This window comes from Chaetodon trifascialis, chromosome 11 (assembly GCF_039877785.1).
Source record: "Chaetodon trifascialis isolate fChaTrf1 chromosome 11, fChaTrf1.hap1, whole genome shotgun sequence".
NCBI lineage: Eukaryota > Metazoa > Chordata > Actinopteri > Chaetodontiformes > Chaetodontidae > Chaetodon > Chaetodon trifascialis.
In genome coordinates this window covers 21,486,087-21,502,996 of record NC_092066.1, presented here as the reverse complement: position 1 = coordinate 21,502,996, position 16,910 = coordinate 21,486,087, and the positions used below count along the sequence as shown (strand labels likewise).

The 16,910-nt window shown below is 41.0% G+C and overlaps 1 protein-coding gene across 8 annotated transcripts in view; it reads right to left on the bottom strand.

The window, feature by feature from the left end:
* The window catches only part of ctnnd2b (catenin (cadherin-associated protein), delta 2b), a 165,046-nt gene that overhangs the window by 46,945 nt on the left and 101,191 nt on the right, over positions 1-16,910 (bottom strand). For 5 of the 8 annotated variants that reach the window (XM_070973592.1, XM_070973594.1, XM_070973593.1 and 2 more), the window contains 2 exons: positions 15,548-15,791; positions 12,387-12,443 (listed from right to left, as the gene is read on the bottom strand). In XM_070973592.1, coding sequence (XP_070829693.1) covers positions 12,387-12,443; positions 15,548-15,791 — 301 coding nt within the window. The remainder of the gene's footprint in view (positions 1-12,386; positions 12,444-15,547; positions 15,792-16,910) is intronic. The other 3 variants (XM_070973596.1, XM_070973597.1, XM_070973600.1) reach the window with 1 other exon arrangement.

Sequence of the window (16,910 nt, the reverse complement as noted above, 5' to 3'; positions counted from 1 at the left end):
TGTATCTTATTCTTGATGCAGCAACAGCCCGGCGTCCCCATGGAGATAATTTTCAGTTCAGTCTAATCTAACATAAACACATGCACACACAAACACTCACAGGTTTGCACAGATACAACACACACACACACACACACACACACACACACACACACACACACACACACACACACACACACACACACACACACACACACACACACACACACACACACACCACCGAGTGCCGTAGGATAACTCAGTATGCAGCTCAGAGCAGCAATAGCTAATGCCAAGCGCGCACGCACACACACACACACACACACACACACACACACACACACACACACACACACACACACAAAAGTGCAATCAGCCCACAAATATAGTAGTCACACACACACACACACACACACACACACACACACGTACGCACTCACTGACTTGCATACACACCCAGCCATCAAAGGCAGTGCAGAAGAGCCAGGATTAGAAAGCTTTTGTCTCTAAGTTTCATAATGGGCAAATGGGATAAACTCAGTGTTTGAAAAATGGGGAAATTGGAGAGAGAAGTAAGACAGAATTATTTCAGAGGTTATTTTTTCTCTCTCTTTGAAATCCTCCCTCTCTTTAACAATTTTCTCTTTTCATTTTTGCTCTCTTGCCTCGATGTCCGCCTCTGTTTTTCCTTTTCCCGCCTTGCTCCAGGCGCATTCCTACACAAACATGCACGCGCAGCCACGGCGTTAACATACATAATGGGATGCACATACAGCAGCGTGTGCTTCAATAAATATGATCAGAGATGACATAACCTTGTTCAGGTCACCTTGTGGGTTAATTGGCTGATAAGACATCTAACGTTGTGCCTGAGCGAGCTGTCAGATGTGTGTGTGTAAATACGTTTTTTTTAATATACTGTAATTAGAAAGTGGGACAGCGGTGATAACAATGCCTGTAGACATGAAGCTTCTTAACATAACATCACAACTAAAACAGATGGCTTCACTTCAGCCACTTATGAAATCATTTGGTAAATTGAAAGGGTTAAACAGATTAACTGATGCAACATATAACTGTAGAAAATATAAAAAGCATATTTTAGTCTTCTTTGTACTTACACTAAAATATATTTCAGAAAGAGACTTTTTATTTGATTGCAATTATCTGACAGTTATAGTTAATAGTTACAGATGGATGTTTTACATACAAAACATACAGTATGATCAGCTTATGAAATGCAGTACACTGTATCCAAAAGTATGTGAAATACACTGACTGAGGATATTCTGCATAATGAGTGCTTTTGATGCTTTCAGCACATTTTGCTGATAATACTAATAATTTGAATTAAGCAAATTTCAAATGTGGGACAATTAAGTGGTATTGTTACTGCTGGTGAAGTAAAGGATTTGAATACTTGAATACACAACTGGATTTTGTATAGCAAATAATACACAACAAAGTAGAACCGTCAGAGCAGAGGAGCAACAATTTATTGCTAATCTATTTCAACAATTATTTAATTGTTTTTCAAGTAAAAATATGAAACATGTCTCAGCTTCTTAAACGTAAGGATTTGCTGCTTTTCTTTGTCACTTGTGATGGCAAACGGGGGCTCTGGTTCTTGGACAAAAGATGCTGTTCATAGATGCCACTCTGGGCTCTGAAAAGCTGTGATGAGTATTTTTAAAAAGTTTTACACATTTTATATATTAAACAATTAATCAGTAAATCATGAAATTATAAGGCAGATTTATTGGTGACGAAAATTACTAGCTGCAGCCTGACATCACACGAAATAAAATGAAAGCTGAATCACAGCAAATGTCACTGTTGATACAACATTGTGTACTGAAAAAGTTTTTCAAGTAAATCTGTGGTCTGAAAGTCAGAAATCAGCTGAGGCTTTTATAGAGGTGATGACTTCGAGTATCCTCTGAGGGAGGGGTGGGGAACCTCTGGCCTTCGGGTTGTATACAAGAGCATTTGATCTGACTGGTGAGGCAATTCATAAATACAAAAAAGCAATAACTAAGAAGCTAAAACCTCACTGAGAAGGAGAATTTGTGAAGGAGTGCCTTCTTGCTGCTGTGGAGCTGCTATGACCACACAAAGTAAAACTGTTCCAAAGTGTCTGTTTGTCTGGAGTAATTCATAGAGATGAAGAAAAACCTGACGTGGAAACTCAGTGATAGCAAGTTTCTGTGTGATTTGGTCTTCATAGTGGACATTACCAAACCTCTCAGAGCTGATCCTCGAGCTCCAGCAGCTTCTCCGCTCTCTGCTTTAAATGTGGAAACAGTTGATGTGACAACCTACAACATGCAATAACTGAGCTGCAAAGCAACAACCTGCAAAACTGACTCTTACAAAGACTCCGGTTTCCTCAAGACTGACTGATCAACCCTGCAAAACCAGCTGAGATCATCATCATCATCATCATCATCATCATCATCATCATCATCATCATCATCATCATCACTACCATCTGACATCTGTCACCTTGCCACAGAGAAGCAGTTCCAGCTACTGCAGAGGTTAGCGTGATATATGTGTTTAATAAATTAAACTAACTTTAAGGGTAAACAGTTGGGCTTGAGCCAACAAGCTGAGTTATGCTCACCTTCCACATCGTCGTGCAGTAAAGATCTCTCTGGACACTAAATAATCAGGCTCCTACAATCAGCTCATTCACTCTGTAAATGATGCAGTCTTAGCTACAAGAAGACACATCCAAAAGCTAACAGGCAGCTTTCATATGAGAAGTCCATCAACGCTGATGCTTTTTTAACTGCCTCTCCATCCTCTGTCTTGAAAGGCACAACTACTGAAGTGGTGAAATGAGGTTTCAGAAGTGTTTTTCAGCTCCATTACTCATCAAAACAGCACGCAGTAACGTTACCTGCACACCAGTGACCAAAGACTAAACACTACTTGAAGGCCAAAGTGGCACTTTTGGCAGCACTCTACAATAATTATTATAAAAACATTCTCTCTTTGTCTATCACTTTTCATCATCATCTTTTCCTACAAAATGTCTGTCTCGCAGGTTCGGGGTCAAAGTGGGACCACACACACAGAACTAGTGACACACACACACACACACACACACACACACAAACACACACAGAGGAAAAAAAACCTCACACAAGCCAAAACACAGATACAAGTGGTACTTTATGGATATAATAGAATGGACAGTTAACACTTGAATGAATGAAGGGACACGGTCTATTTGTTGTCAGCCTGCAGGCACAGAGTATGTGACACACCCACACACACACTCATAAACGACACATGAGTGTGCTTCAAAACACCAGAACAAGAAAAAACCCTCCATGCACACACGCTTGGAGACGACAGGAGCCATGAGTAGGTGAGAAACAAACACAAACATGCAAAAAAGACAAGAATACACACATACACGCACACAAACATGCATGGACACACACACGTGTGCTCACGCGCCCACACACACACACACACACACACACACACACACACACAGAACCAAGGCCTAGAATAGTTGTGGCCCTGGAGAGAAAGTGGCACATCACAGCGGATCAAACTCAACCCGAGGCCTCTGGCTGTGAAGCTCCGCAGGCGCGCGCACACACACACACACACACACACACACACACACACACACACACACACACACACACACAGAAAACAAATGTACATATTCAAAATGGATTTGATGCAGAACTCCACATGCACACACAGACTGAAGCAGTGGATAACATGCTGAGATAAACTGAACAATGGGCTGACATGTTGTGTAATACAGTATGTTGCTGCTCTGGGATAAATCCCTTAAACAAAACTAAATCTTAAAGCAGACTAAGACTGAAGAATTTACCTACAGTACTGTCACAATAAAATGAAGAGACTGTCTGTCGTCTCCCTGAGTGTGTTCTGCCCCAGAAAGCTGTACTATAATGGTTCATTCATTCACTAACTCTAGCCTGGAGCTGTACTACTTTTCACTCAGCATCTCTCTCTCTCTCTCTTTCGCTGTGTGTGTGTGTGTGTGTGTGTGTGTGTGTGTGTGTGTGTGTGTGTGTGTGTGTGTGTGTGTGTGCGCGCGCGTGTGTGTGCGCCTCTCCTTCCAGAGCAAAGGGAACACAGGAGGATATGGTGCTCCCAGTCCCAAACACTGTGACAACATCACAGCAGGATGAGCAAATAGTACTGAGCCATCTGTGAACTTCGGGTGAAAGTGCTCACTCGGGGAATGTTTGCACTGTTTTAGTGTTGGAGTTAAGAAAAGAGTACGGAGCATATTTCGGTAGCGCTGCTGTTCTGGAAAACAAAAGAATCCTACATGGAGTGGAAAATTTCAGGTGTACTTGATGTGTATTAATGAATTTAATGGCTCTTGAGTGAGTAATTCAGAAATATGTTTAGAGATGTTTGACTTTTTTTTTTATTTAATTGTACATGTCGGTATAATCACCTTCTGCCACATGCTAAAATCCACAGGTGACATAAACAGTTTGTCTCTAGCAGCAAATAGAACATATAATAAAATGTTCTTGCAGAAGTCAAAAGAAGAGTATTATGAATGCACATTACATTTAGTTTCAGCGATTGACAAGGCAGACTGAGACAAAGCTGTATTTACATCTCTAACCACAAATGTATGACTGTGTCAAAATATGATGAAACTATTTTCCCAGTCAGAAGGTTGCTTGTATTTAGCCTGAGAGGCAAAAGCCCGGAACAAAGAAGTCCCATAAGCCCTCACTGCTGATATTTATCAATTGAAAGCTTCTTTTGTCTGGGTTTTGGCAGCTGGAGGGGTTTTTAAAAAGTTTTTAAAAGTGAGGAAGACATGTTCCCCGCGTGGAAATGATGCTCATTAAATCACATGTTGTCTCAGAATGACACAGTGAGCCTCAGTGAGTTACGTCAAATGGCTGGACCCCAGCATACTTGCTTGGTTGTGTAATTATCATGGCTAGTTTTCCTGCAACAGAGTAAGTCTTTGTGGGCCTGCAGTCATGTCAGACTAGTCTAAATAATGAATACTAACTTATTTTGAACTTAGGTTAGTCTTAAAATATGCACATGTTGCCTTTGGATTACAAAAACATGTCAATCAGAACATCATAAATGCTAAAAATACAATACAATCCACTGCCGTTTAACTTGTTTTATAAAACAAAGCACAGAGGCAGTTTAATTATCTCACCCCAGTTGCAGATATTTTCACTTCAAGGCTCTTGAAGCAAATTGCTGATCCAAATGTCACCGTCTTTTTTCCCTCCAGTATCTTCCTCTACTATTCTTTTTCTGCCACTTTTCTTCTTCCTATAAATAAGCCAGTTTTTGGTTTGTCTGCAACCTCATCCCTTCAACCTTTTGTCCCGCAGAAGGCTCCAGTCTGAACGAGTCAGAATTAGGAGGAAAATGCTGTCAAGGAGAAAAGGAGCGTTTCCAAAATGAGAGAAAAAAAAGATATTTACTCACATACTTCCTCTCACAAAAACGTGCATATATGTAAGTTCGTACATGCATGTGTGCATCAGTGTGTGAGTCCTCTGAACGGAGGCTAACGTTTCATTTGGCGACTCAGTGGACCGGGACAAAGTACTGACAAACTGTCAGTCTACCCTTTGTTCCTAACCAGCCAGGTGGGCTATCTCGTGTCACCACTTGTCTAGGTGTGAGTGTGTGTGTGTGTGCGTGCTTCTGTGTGCAATCGTGTCACCCTCAGCCAAAACATTTACACCACAATACAAGATGCAGGCAAACCAACAATTAAGCCCGGTAAGTAAATAAGCTGTCTATGAATTATGTATTCAGACAGCAGAGTGAGGAGCTGTAATGTGAGGGCTGCAGGCAGATGATGCTCACCGCTATATCGGGCTGAAAGGATTTCCTGTGAGTCAGGGTTTTTGGGGAATAGAGCGATTTGAAACCAGAGACCGAACTATGCTATTTGTGTCGGGCATAGTTGTGTGTGTATGTGTGCCACCATGGAGGACTCTCAGGGGGGGGAAATGGAGATGTGTATGATGACTCATTCCCCGATAGACAGACAGAAAAATGCAGACAGACAGGTAGGGTAAACCTGCAGAGCAAACTGACAGAAGAAGAAGAGGAAAGGAGCAGGAATAAAGGAAGTTAAAAAGGAACTGACGGGAGTGCTGACTCACTGCATTCACTCTTCAGCAGGACATCTGATAACTTCAGGTGGCTGATTAACAACAAAACATTACAGTGTATTTATAGCAAAGCTGGAACGGAGCAGCACACAATAGAAAGGAGCCCGGCGCTGTGTTGGTTAGCGTCACAAAACAAACTGATCCATTTGTTAGTATTATGGAACAAACTGATCTCAGGCCAGCAGCAACAGACCACCAGAGATCTGTCTACAATATGCTCAGTTGATGGATACAGTAATTAGCACAGTAACTGATTAATGATGGACAACACTGGTTAAACTCAACAGTCCATGTAATTGTCCTTGCAATGATGTTCATGAGCTCTGTTTTCTTCAACAGCTCTCCTCTCTCTCTCTCTCTCTCTCTCTCTCTCTCTCTCTCTCTCTCTCTCTCTCTCTCTCTCTTACTTCACAGGTATTTTCTGTATTGTGTATTGTATTGTGTCTGTGATGTAGTGGTCATTGTATGTGGCAGCATACATATAGGCTAATTGAAGTATTTGGTACAAAAACAACAATCCAACACTGTATAAAGCAAAAGCAGCGCCTCATGTAAAAGGTGTGTTTATGGTCACCATAAAAAAACTAAAACAAAACATGACCACAAAAACCCAAAGTTTGAGGATAAAGTCATAATTTGTAGTAAAAAAAAAAAAAAAAAGTGATCTTGTTTCCAGTTCAGACTTCATTTCAAAGCAGTTATAGAGCACTGCAGCTGCTACTGTGTGATCTGACTGAGCGATCGCTCTCTGTTGTCAAAGTGCAATGTTTACGATGCCATTTCAGAGCAACTTTCTGCTGCATTTCTTTTGAAGACTTTCATCGGACAGACTGCTTACAGGTAGCTGAATTTTACAAACCAAAAGTTCTGCAAACTAATCCAGGATTCACACTGAAACTCTTTATGGATTAGCAGTGAGGGTTAGACAGGTCACGGCTGCAGTGTATGAGATGAGCAGAGATTTCAGCAAACATTTTCAAACACATAAATATAAGGGAGCTACAAACCCAATCAGCATATCTAAAACCAGTAATACTTTGAATGACCAGTGTGTCTGGAGGTGAATCCACCTTGATCTCAATGGCTGAAAAAGGTGAGAGTGAGAAAAGGAAGGAGAGAAAACAATAGACGGAGGAAGACTGAGGCCAATAGATAATTAAACAAAGAAAGAAAAGTGTGTGTGTGTGTATATTTGTATTACAATGACAATGTGTGCATGTGTGTGTGTGTCTTTCAGCGTGTGACGGCTGACTGACTGGCCCACTGAGGCTGGAGGAGATGAATGAAAAGGTCAGGAGATGTCAGGCAGAGCTGAGACACACACACACACACACACACACACACACACACACACACACACACACACACACCCCACATACTCCATCTCAACACCGTGACTGAATATGGATCAGAGATTCTCACTGTGCTTATGAGCATGAAATAAAATGAGGCACTTTTATGATCGGGTCAAATCCTGTCTAGCACAAATCTTTCTTTGTGTTAGCGGGAAACTTTCCATAAATTACTGGCAGCCTGAAGGAGGAAACGCGTTGGAGTACATAAGAGGTTGTCTCCACAGCAACGTGCCTTCATTTGCCAGATTGTGCCGGTGTGTGACAAATCAGCTAAATGATGTTTGTTTGAGGCTTTGACAGGATAAGGTATCATTAGAGAGCCATCTGCAAATGGTGGAAATGACCTCACACATTCACTGCGCTGATGCAGACAGCGTACAAGAAATGATTTAGTTTATTTTATTTATTATTATGTATTATGTATATCTCAGCACTATATCCACTGCTCCGTTTCATCAGTGTGTTCATCATGAGTGTTAGTGTAGGTCACTTTGTAGTGGATGAGACAAGCTGAGACTAACCTGCACCTATATGTTAGCAGCCGAGCCCCCCCCCCTTTGAGGAGGTGACCTTATGGATAACCTGTGTGATGTAGTCTAGTGGGTTTGCTGAGGCAGGTGAGACTCTCCTGGTGTGTGAGAGAGGAAACAGCACATTGATGCAGCTACAGAGAAGTGCTATTAGAGCTTATTAAGTTACTTTAGTCAGCCATTAAGGTCTGTATCTAGATAAGCTCAGGTTGCAGCATAATAGTTACAGAAAGGCCATGTATTGTGTTCGCTACTGCAGAAGAGAAATATTAAGTCCCTGTTAAAGCAACATTAACATTGCTCCAGCTCCTTCCAGTAATCTTCACCGCAGAGCTGGTCCAGACTGTGAAAAGCCGGTTCTGGCTATGAGCCAGGCTAAAATTTATTCAATTAACCTAAAGCCGGCGGTCTTCAAACGTACATCTATTGTTATGTCTCTGCCAGTATTGAGCATTCAGTACTGCTGAATTAGAGTTGTGACACTCCCTTCGACTTTATAGTGTATTTTTGATTAACATTTATGCTCAGATCAGAATAAGTATAGGTCCTAAACAGAGAGGCCTCAGGAAAGTACCTAACATGCCCCCACTCGGGAAAGTACCGGCCAGCTGAGATATGCCCCGTGATACTCAGATTCTCCTATTTCATTTTTCGAACTAAGTTGGGCCGGGACACCAATAATTAGAGAGCTCATCACTAATGATCAGGTGGCCAAAGGGAGGTATTTGGCAAAGGGCCAACTATAGAGCCCAAGCAAAATATAATGGTGGAAATTCCCAAGTATGTGTGTGAAAATAAAATAAGGTTATTGGAGACACAGAGATGAATCTCACTTTGGGCTTGCTCAGCAAAGGTGCGTAAGACAGGAGAATCTGTTTGTACGTCAGTGTCTGCGTTCAGGAACCAGCCTTGGTTTTGCTGTGTTTGCATGCTTATACAGTAAAATTGACAGAATTACACCAGACTCTGCTTGACTCTTGGTCTTCTTCATTCTCATCAGATTTGATAAAACAAGTGACCGATGAAAAAATAATAAAAATTATGTTATATTAGGTGACTGTAAAATTGCCCCTAAGTGTGACTGTGAGTGTGAATGGTTGTGTGTTTGTGCCCTGCGATCGACTGGCGACCGGTCCAGGGTGTACCCCGCCTCTCGCCCGTTGATGGCTGGGATAGGCTCCAGCACCCCCGCAACCCCGAAAGGGATACGCGGTATAGAAAATGGATGGATGGATGGATAAGTTATATTAATAAATATTGTAGGTTATATGTTGTGGAGAGGTCTGAAGATGGACTGGCCCACCTGAAGACTTTTTTCCACAACAACTTCTGTTAGAAATGGAGAATACAGAAATGCTAGACAGTGCATCAGTGATGGCTGGTCAGATCTGCAGCATAAATGTGATGATTACAGTAAAAAGAAAGTAAAGCTGCAGATAGCTAATTGCTTCATATATTTTTCTGCTGAAGAGCTGACATGTGAAGCCATGGGAGACTGACTCTGATGGCCTCGTTAGCCAGTTACAAAGGATCCAAAGAGCAACAAGGTGTATAGTTTTTCTGACTTATGGCTCCATGTGACTAATACCAGTGAAAAATTCCATTTTATTTACCAGAAAAAATGGCTTTTAGACTTCTGAGAATATAAAGAATTGAGAGAAAGATCTCTTACTGGTGATTCCACCTTTCTCTGAAAGAAGCACATGTAAACTGCTGCTTAGGGGACACTTGAACTTTAATCCATCAGTCTCTTGTGTGAAATATATACACCTGAAACTAGAATATCTCTCAATAAATAGGACAATTCTACTGTGGAGCTGGAATTGTAGACTTATGAAAACAACAATGAAACAGTTATATGGGTACATAAAGATTTTGTGCAGTACTGTACTGTAACAGCTCTGCCATGAATTCCACTTTTATGAAGTTTATTGGAAATGTGTAAATTCAATTCTGTGTTTATTACTGAGGTCATGGTTAAAGGTGGTGTACTGAGCTACATTATATTGAGAGATGTGTCTCATCTTTTATCCTCCCTATTTACATACATCAAGAGGCAGAATATTAGAAACACCTTTAAATAGAATGCAGGTCAGTACAACACCACCACCATGACCTCGATGCTAAAACATATAATGAAATTAACACCTCCATGACAACCTAAAAAACCCTGAACATCACAGGCAACATAAAGCAGAATTTATGGCTCAGCTGGTGTATTGGATTACATCAGGCTTGTCACCAGACCGGTATGCATGGCAGTTGTTGCCAGTGATTCTTGATTGCGAGGAACACACCTCATATCCACAATGTCTGAAGCCTTGTGATTGGATGAAGGAGAAGCCGAGGTGTTGGGCTAGCCTACAGGTGTAAGGTTGGTTTGGCATTTATACAGGTCAACATGTATTTGGACAATGACACAATTTTTGCCAATTTTTGGTTCTGTCTGTCAACACACTGGATTTGAAACGTATTATTTGGACATCAGATTCAAGGGATCTTCAACCAAGTACTAAATATGAGCATTTTATTTAGGTTTATAGGAACTTGTCCAATAACTTGTGGTCCTCTGAGATTGGCAGTTGGTCAAATTAGTTAATACACGATTCACTTACTTAGACTTAGTTAAGTCTAAATCTAAGTCTTGATACTTCAACACTTCACTTGATACTTCACTGACACTTCAAAGTGTATTCATGTCCTTCAGTGCATTACCCTTAACACTGTTTCATCTGTCTTCACCTTGCCCAGCTCTCTCCAGCATCTCATCTCTTACTGTTATTTGTGCATTGAGTTTGAATGTTTTTGCTATCGTTATATGGATAAACAGTTCAGTCTGTGATTCTCCAGTGAAGTGTATTAAGGGTGTCCACATCTCCTTTTCTTGCCACTGTAGCAGTGGCAGAATGTGATGGCTATTTTGAACACTTGTGTCTTTCCTCGCCTTCTTTCTGCCATCTTTCTCTCCCTGTAGGAGGTCGAATGAGTTTCTTTGAAGACTGCCCATTCAAGGAACAACTTATCTACCCTCTCACTGGATATACTGTATATCCAGCAACTGGTTTCCTTGTTCAAATTGCACCATTGACCAAACTTCTTGTTGGCTTTCGTTGATATTCGTTGTGCATGTTTATGTAAATGTCTTAACATTAGGAAGTGAGTAATTATGACCGTAGAACCACAAGAAAAATATGAAAGCATACATACTATAAATCAGTGATAGAAGATGTACTCACACCTTTTACTTAAATAAAAGTAACAATACCACTGTGCAAAAAGTCCTGCATTCAAAATTTTACTGATGAAGAAGAACAGCTTATGCTACGTCTGTCCGCACTGTTAGCTTTTGTTATGAATCGAGTCAGTAATGTTAGCTAATGTTATGTGTCTTTCCAGTGATGTTAGCTGATGTAACAAGGCGTTGGATGGAAAATAATGGCAATTTATGGACTAAACGCATCCACACTCCCACTAAAATAAGACAAGAGGCAGTCGCAAAACAACTGGAACACATTACAAAAACATGTAGGTCAACACCCCTACATTTACAAGAAGGTAAGCTCCCATTGACAAGACCAGTACAGTCTGTGGGTGTAATGTTAAAGTTACTTTTAGTTGGCAGTGTTTTTTGGCTATTAGTGCAAGATTAGGTCGTCTGTCTCCCTTGGCAAATTTGCTTATTGGTCTTTCTGGCTGAGATGAGAAGATCAATACCACTACAGCAAAATCAAAATCGGATGCCAAAATTAATACCAGGCAAGCCACATGTGTGAACCACAACAAAGCATGTTCAGAAATCACCAGGACAGACAGACGATGGAGACAAATGAATGGCCGAAGAAATCAACAGACAGATATATGGATGGAGGGATAAGTGGATAGATGGAAAGCCAAAGGAGAGAATGAGCAATATTTACACTATAAAACAGAGGCTTTGGTGAGCCACATTGCTACAAATGGCAAATAAGCAATCAGTAATTGGTAATTCGTTACTTAAATTTGTCATCTATGATAAAAATAATTTGATTTTATAAGATTAAAGCTTTGTTCTTGCTGCCATTCTGATTTTATGCAATGATGTAATTAAATGCAAGCTGCTTTTGAAAGCCAGTGCTCTGACCTCACCTCCAGTTTAGAATCTATCTACTGCTAAAATAAAAGTGATCCCTGTTTAATAAAGCACTAAATGGGAGACAGTAGAAATGTGAAATGTCATGCTGCCATTAACATTAACATCTGCATCTGATATCGGTGTCATATAGAGAACATGGAAAGATTCAGTGAATGAGACAAAGGTAAGATAGATAGACAGAATGAATATATGTATAAATAAATAGTTGGATTACTTTGTCATTCTTTGCTCGGCTTGATTTTGATTCCACACAAGGAATTCGGGGTCGTACCTATCAAGGGGGGACAGGCAGAGAGAAACAAGAGAGAGGTATTTGTTGGCTGTCGGGCAACAAATTATTCAATAACCGTCATAGTAGTGATGATTAGTAAATAGAAATCAATATGTAGCCACTAGACTCGTCTTTCTCTCTCAACATTTGGTTGTCAGGCAATGGTGGAGAAGGTGGGCGGGGTGAAGGACATGCACTTGGAGCAGGTGGGGAGATGGTGGATATGCTGAGTAAAGAGAGGGTCTTAGGGTAAAACAAACTGGGTGCCACCATGTTCTATGCATATTCATGCACCAAACTGGATGTTTAGGTCATGGATATTGCATAGTGGAGGATTTTTGAAGCATCCAGGTCTAAACTGCAGAGCCAATTATCAGGGTGCTTTAAGACAGAGAGCCGAAAATCAGATTTACTGTAGGTTTGAAACGACCGGGTTTTACCTGAGAGTTTACAAGGTCCTGTCCTGTGCACTAACATCCTTATTTAACTCAGATTATTTCATTTATTCTCTCGTCTGTGTCACCCCGTTTGATGTTTTTATGAGATTGGCCTATTAGTCAACTTAGCTGTTGAATTCTAACATAGATGACGAAATCCTTGTGTAATTTATTTTAGTGTGTGTGTGTGTGTGTGTGTGTGTGTGTGTGTGTGTGTGTGTGTGTGTGTGTGTGTGTGTGTGTGTGTGAGACTTATCTCAGAGAAGCAGGACTTGTACTGGAGAGGCTAAATGGTGAGTAAATGACAAGCTAAGCTGCTAAGCCTGTTATGTGTAGGTTAATTTTAAACAAGATACAAAATATGTACATATATTGTATATTTTTATCTTTTAGCTTAGCTAGTATATTTTTAACTACTCTTTCCTGCACAAATAAAGTGGTGGCAAATGATGAATAAATGGTTGCTCACCTGAAGTTGTATTTTCTTTTAATACTAATCATATTTTAAAACATGATCATTTCTTTTTAATGGTTCAAAGTTCAGCTTTCTTAATTTGAAGCTAGTTTTCTATTTCTCACACATTCATTGATTTGATTATTTGATTAAGCCTGAGTGAGGTATGTAGGAATAATGTAATCTCTATTGTGGTTTTAGCATTAACAGCTAAGTTGACCTTTTGGCCAATATCTGAAAAGCTGGGAGTGTTTGTTTAAAAATAAGGTCGTGACAGTGATATATTTTCTTGGAGTCAACAAATCCCACGAATAGATAAAATCCAACAATGACTTGATCCTGTTTAAAATCCTATTTCCTGTATATTTCCTCTATAGAAAAAACCTGATATATGTTATTCATCTGTGCCATTGAGCTTTTTGGTTCCCCAGAAAAAAACAAATCAATGAGCCACACTTTCACACCGGGCGACATGTTCTTTCATTACAATGAACATGGGCACTGCAGTTTACTTCATTGCCACATACACCATCATGGTAAATACGAGTTAGACGACCAAGATTAATATGCAGCTGAAAATAGTCCCCAAACAAATGCACCTTTCCTTGTGTTTGAGTAACCTCTTCTGAAAACCACAGTGCCCAGCTGCTTGAAGCTGAGCCTCTCTTTTCCTAATTAAACCACATATACACACAAATGTTTTCATATGTCCTCAGCAAGGACCAGTTGGTTTGGGAGTGCCACAGACATGATTAGGAAGCCGCAAAGTGTTCAGAGATGGACTAACATATAGTTGGTTTTGGTCTCTTTGTGGGATTTGTTGGCAGAAATATTAGATAATCTATAATAAAAAGCTTTTGCAAATAATTCATCTTTGAGCTGCAGCAACAGCAGCAATGCAGCGAGCTTGACCGCTGCAAGATCAGAATGTTCCTTTACAGTTCTAATCTTGGGGGACCCTCCCTTTAACGCAATGTGGACAACAAGCTACTCGTATAGCACTGTCTCTTTGAGACAGTGCAAGTGCTGACATTGACTGTGCATGTCGTGACAGTAAAGCAAAATGCCATGCATCACAAGTCAGTCCTTTACATGTAGCAGTGCAGATGTGTGGATGCTGGAAGCTACACAACGATGATGCCGCAGCAAAAGAGTGAACACAATGTGGGTGCAATGTGCAAAGAGAAAAAAACACTTGGACAATGGGTGGAGGAAAGAGCAATGGCAGCAACAACAGCAGGAGTCACCCATCCTAACGACTCAGAAAGATACAGTACTCTCGTGTTTCCAAGTGTTACCATAAAATAAGCAGGTCAGTGCAACGTGACTTCCTCATTAAAAATATTACATTTGAGCAGAAGTATATATCTGCTGCTCACACCTGAGCTGAAATGTCACAAAGAGAGGCACTTCAGCTTTAATTAGGCTGCTTCTGGTATCTGTGACAGTATGGCTGTGCAATCATTAGCCAAAGGCAGAGGCTAAGAAAGAAAAACTCAAGGCACAATTGGAATAGTATTTCAAACTTGATTGTAACTAGGACAAAAGAATGGTAACAGCAGCTATTACGCTGCCTCTGCATCTCTCTCTTTCTCTTACTCTTTCCTTGTCTGTCACTGTCACTCTCTCTCTCCCTCATTCTCACACATCCACGCTTGTACTCAGAGCTCTCTTGGTCTAAAAGCAGACTTCATGCATTCTCCAGATGAACTGTGTCTACCTGCTGCACAGAATGGAACTGATTGCCACTGACAGAGAGGCCCTCCTAACAGCGACAGCAAACTTTTAAACTGAACCTAGAGGCGTGCGCAGGCATTCATACAGCAGTTTGGACAAGTCCCAACACCAGGCAAACTAGAGAGGACAGTGAAAGATGTGGCGTGATGTGTGCCTCATACTAAAGCCCAGATTCAGCCAGCCTTTTACTGCACTGGACCATCAAATCCTGACAGTCAATTATCTGTTGAGGTGCTACAAACTGTTTTGGTGTTACTGTGTTACACTCTTTTGTGGATTGCGATTAACTGATTGTCTCTGTTAAAGCTTAATATCCTCAGGTTAATGGTATTGTTTGTACTTTCTTGAATAATTATATTTAATTTGGTGAATCTGGCCCTCAGTAAGTACGGTGAAAGTGGAAAGGGAGCAGAACAAAGGGCTTCATCAACAAGCCAGAGCTGATTGGAAATAAAAAGGTCTTGTTTTGTCCTCACCTTGGGTCCTTCTGGATACTGTCCACTGATGGAGACCGGCCAAGGGCCGCCTCAGGGGGGAGGGCTGGACCCGACTTGCTGTAAGGCGACTCGGTGGATGGGCAGAACTGCAGAGTGCGGTATGGGTTGGCGTAGTCAGCCGCCCCACCTCCTGTGGCGAAGCTGCCTCTTTGAAAGGTGGCTGTGGCACTCTGGCTTCCTGTTCGCTGCAAGGGGATTGGGTCGACACCAGGGGAAGGTGGGGCTAAAGCAGGAAGAGGAGCGTATGGACAGAGCAGATAGTTGAGGACCTCTTGGTACAACTGATTCACCACTGGGTTTCATGTAGCCGAGGTGGGGCAGGAAGTGGGCGAAGTAGAAATCGCAAATACAAGTTCCAACACAAGGATGCACACACACACACACACACACACACGAGAAAAAACAACACCAGCACCAATGGAACAAAACAGCACAGACGAAATAAAAGAAAGGGAAGAAGCAAAAGAAAAAGTTTTGTAATAAAACACACTTAATTAATATGGCAAACAGCTCAACAGGGTGGGTAACTTCATGTGAAAAGGTGAACTCACCAAATTATTTTTCATTTGAAAAATAGAATCACAAGAAACAGACAGATGCAGTCAAATGACACAGGCATGCAAAAATTAAAGAAAAAAAAATAAATAAAAAAATAAAGAATAAACTTTCAGGCACCTGTTAAGTCATTTTCAAGGTGACAATTAAAACGCACGGACGGATTACTCGAGTTATCAGATTAATGTGCTCGGAGCTGTGTGGCCCCTGGCCCCCTGTCCCATTCTAAGTTGAATTAATTTAATAAAACGTATATTTCTGTATGAAGTTAATGACAAAAGACTAGTTGAGTTGACTAAATTTCTATACATTTTTACAGTGTATGTCATTCATCTCAGTCCTCTCGTGTAACTCTCAACAAGAACACAAAGTGTTCTTAGCATGGTGTTGAATTACTCCTTTAAAGCTGTTCTATTTTTTGTTTATATTGTGTTTTAGCGGTGCCACCTCCCAAGCATATTTACAGTTAATCAAATTATTGCAAGCTCATTGCAGCACAGTGAGGGTTTGGAGCCCCAGAGCAGTTGCTCACTTGGTAATCAAGTCTTGCTGTAAAGACTTCAGGACGCCATAAGACCTTCACCACAGCCCAGTGAACCCCTTTTGTCGGTGTCAAACAGAGAGGGGAATTGTCTTCTTGTTGGAAACCATGTGGACATGATGGTCAGCACGGTTACATTGGCTCGCTCTGAGGGAGGTGAGCTGGGTCAGAGTGTGTGTGTAACTGCATAACTGCAGGGATCTTGACAAGGCCTGAGGAAATTCACCTGTGATGGGAAGTCGGGTG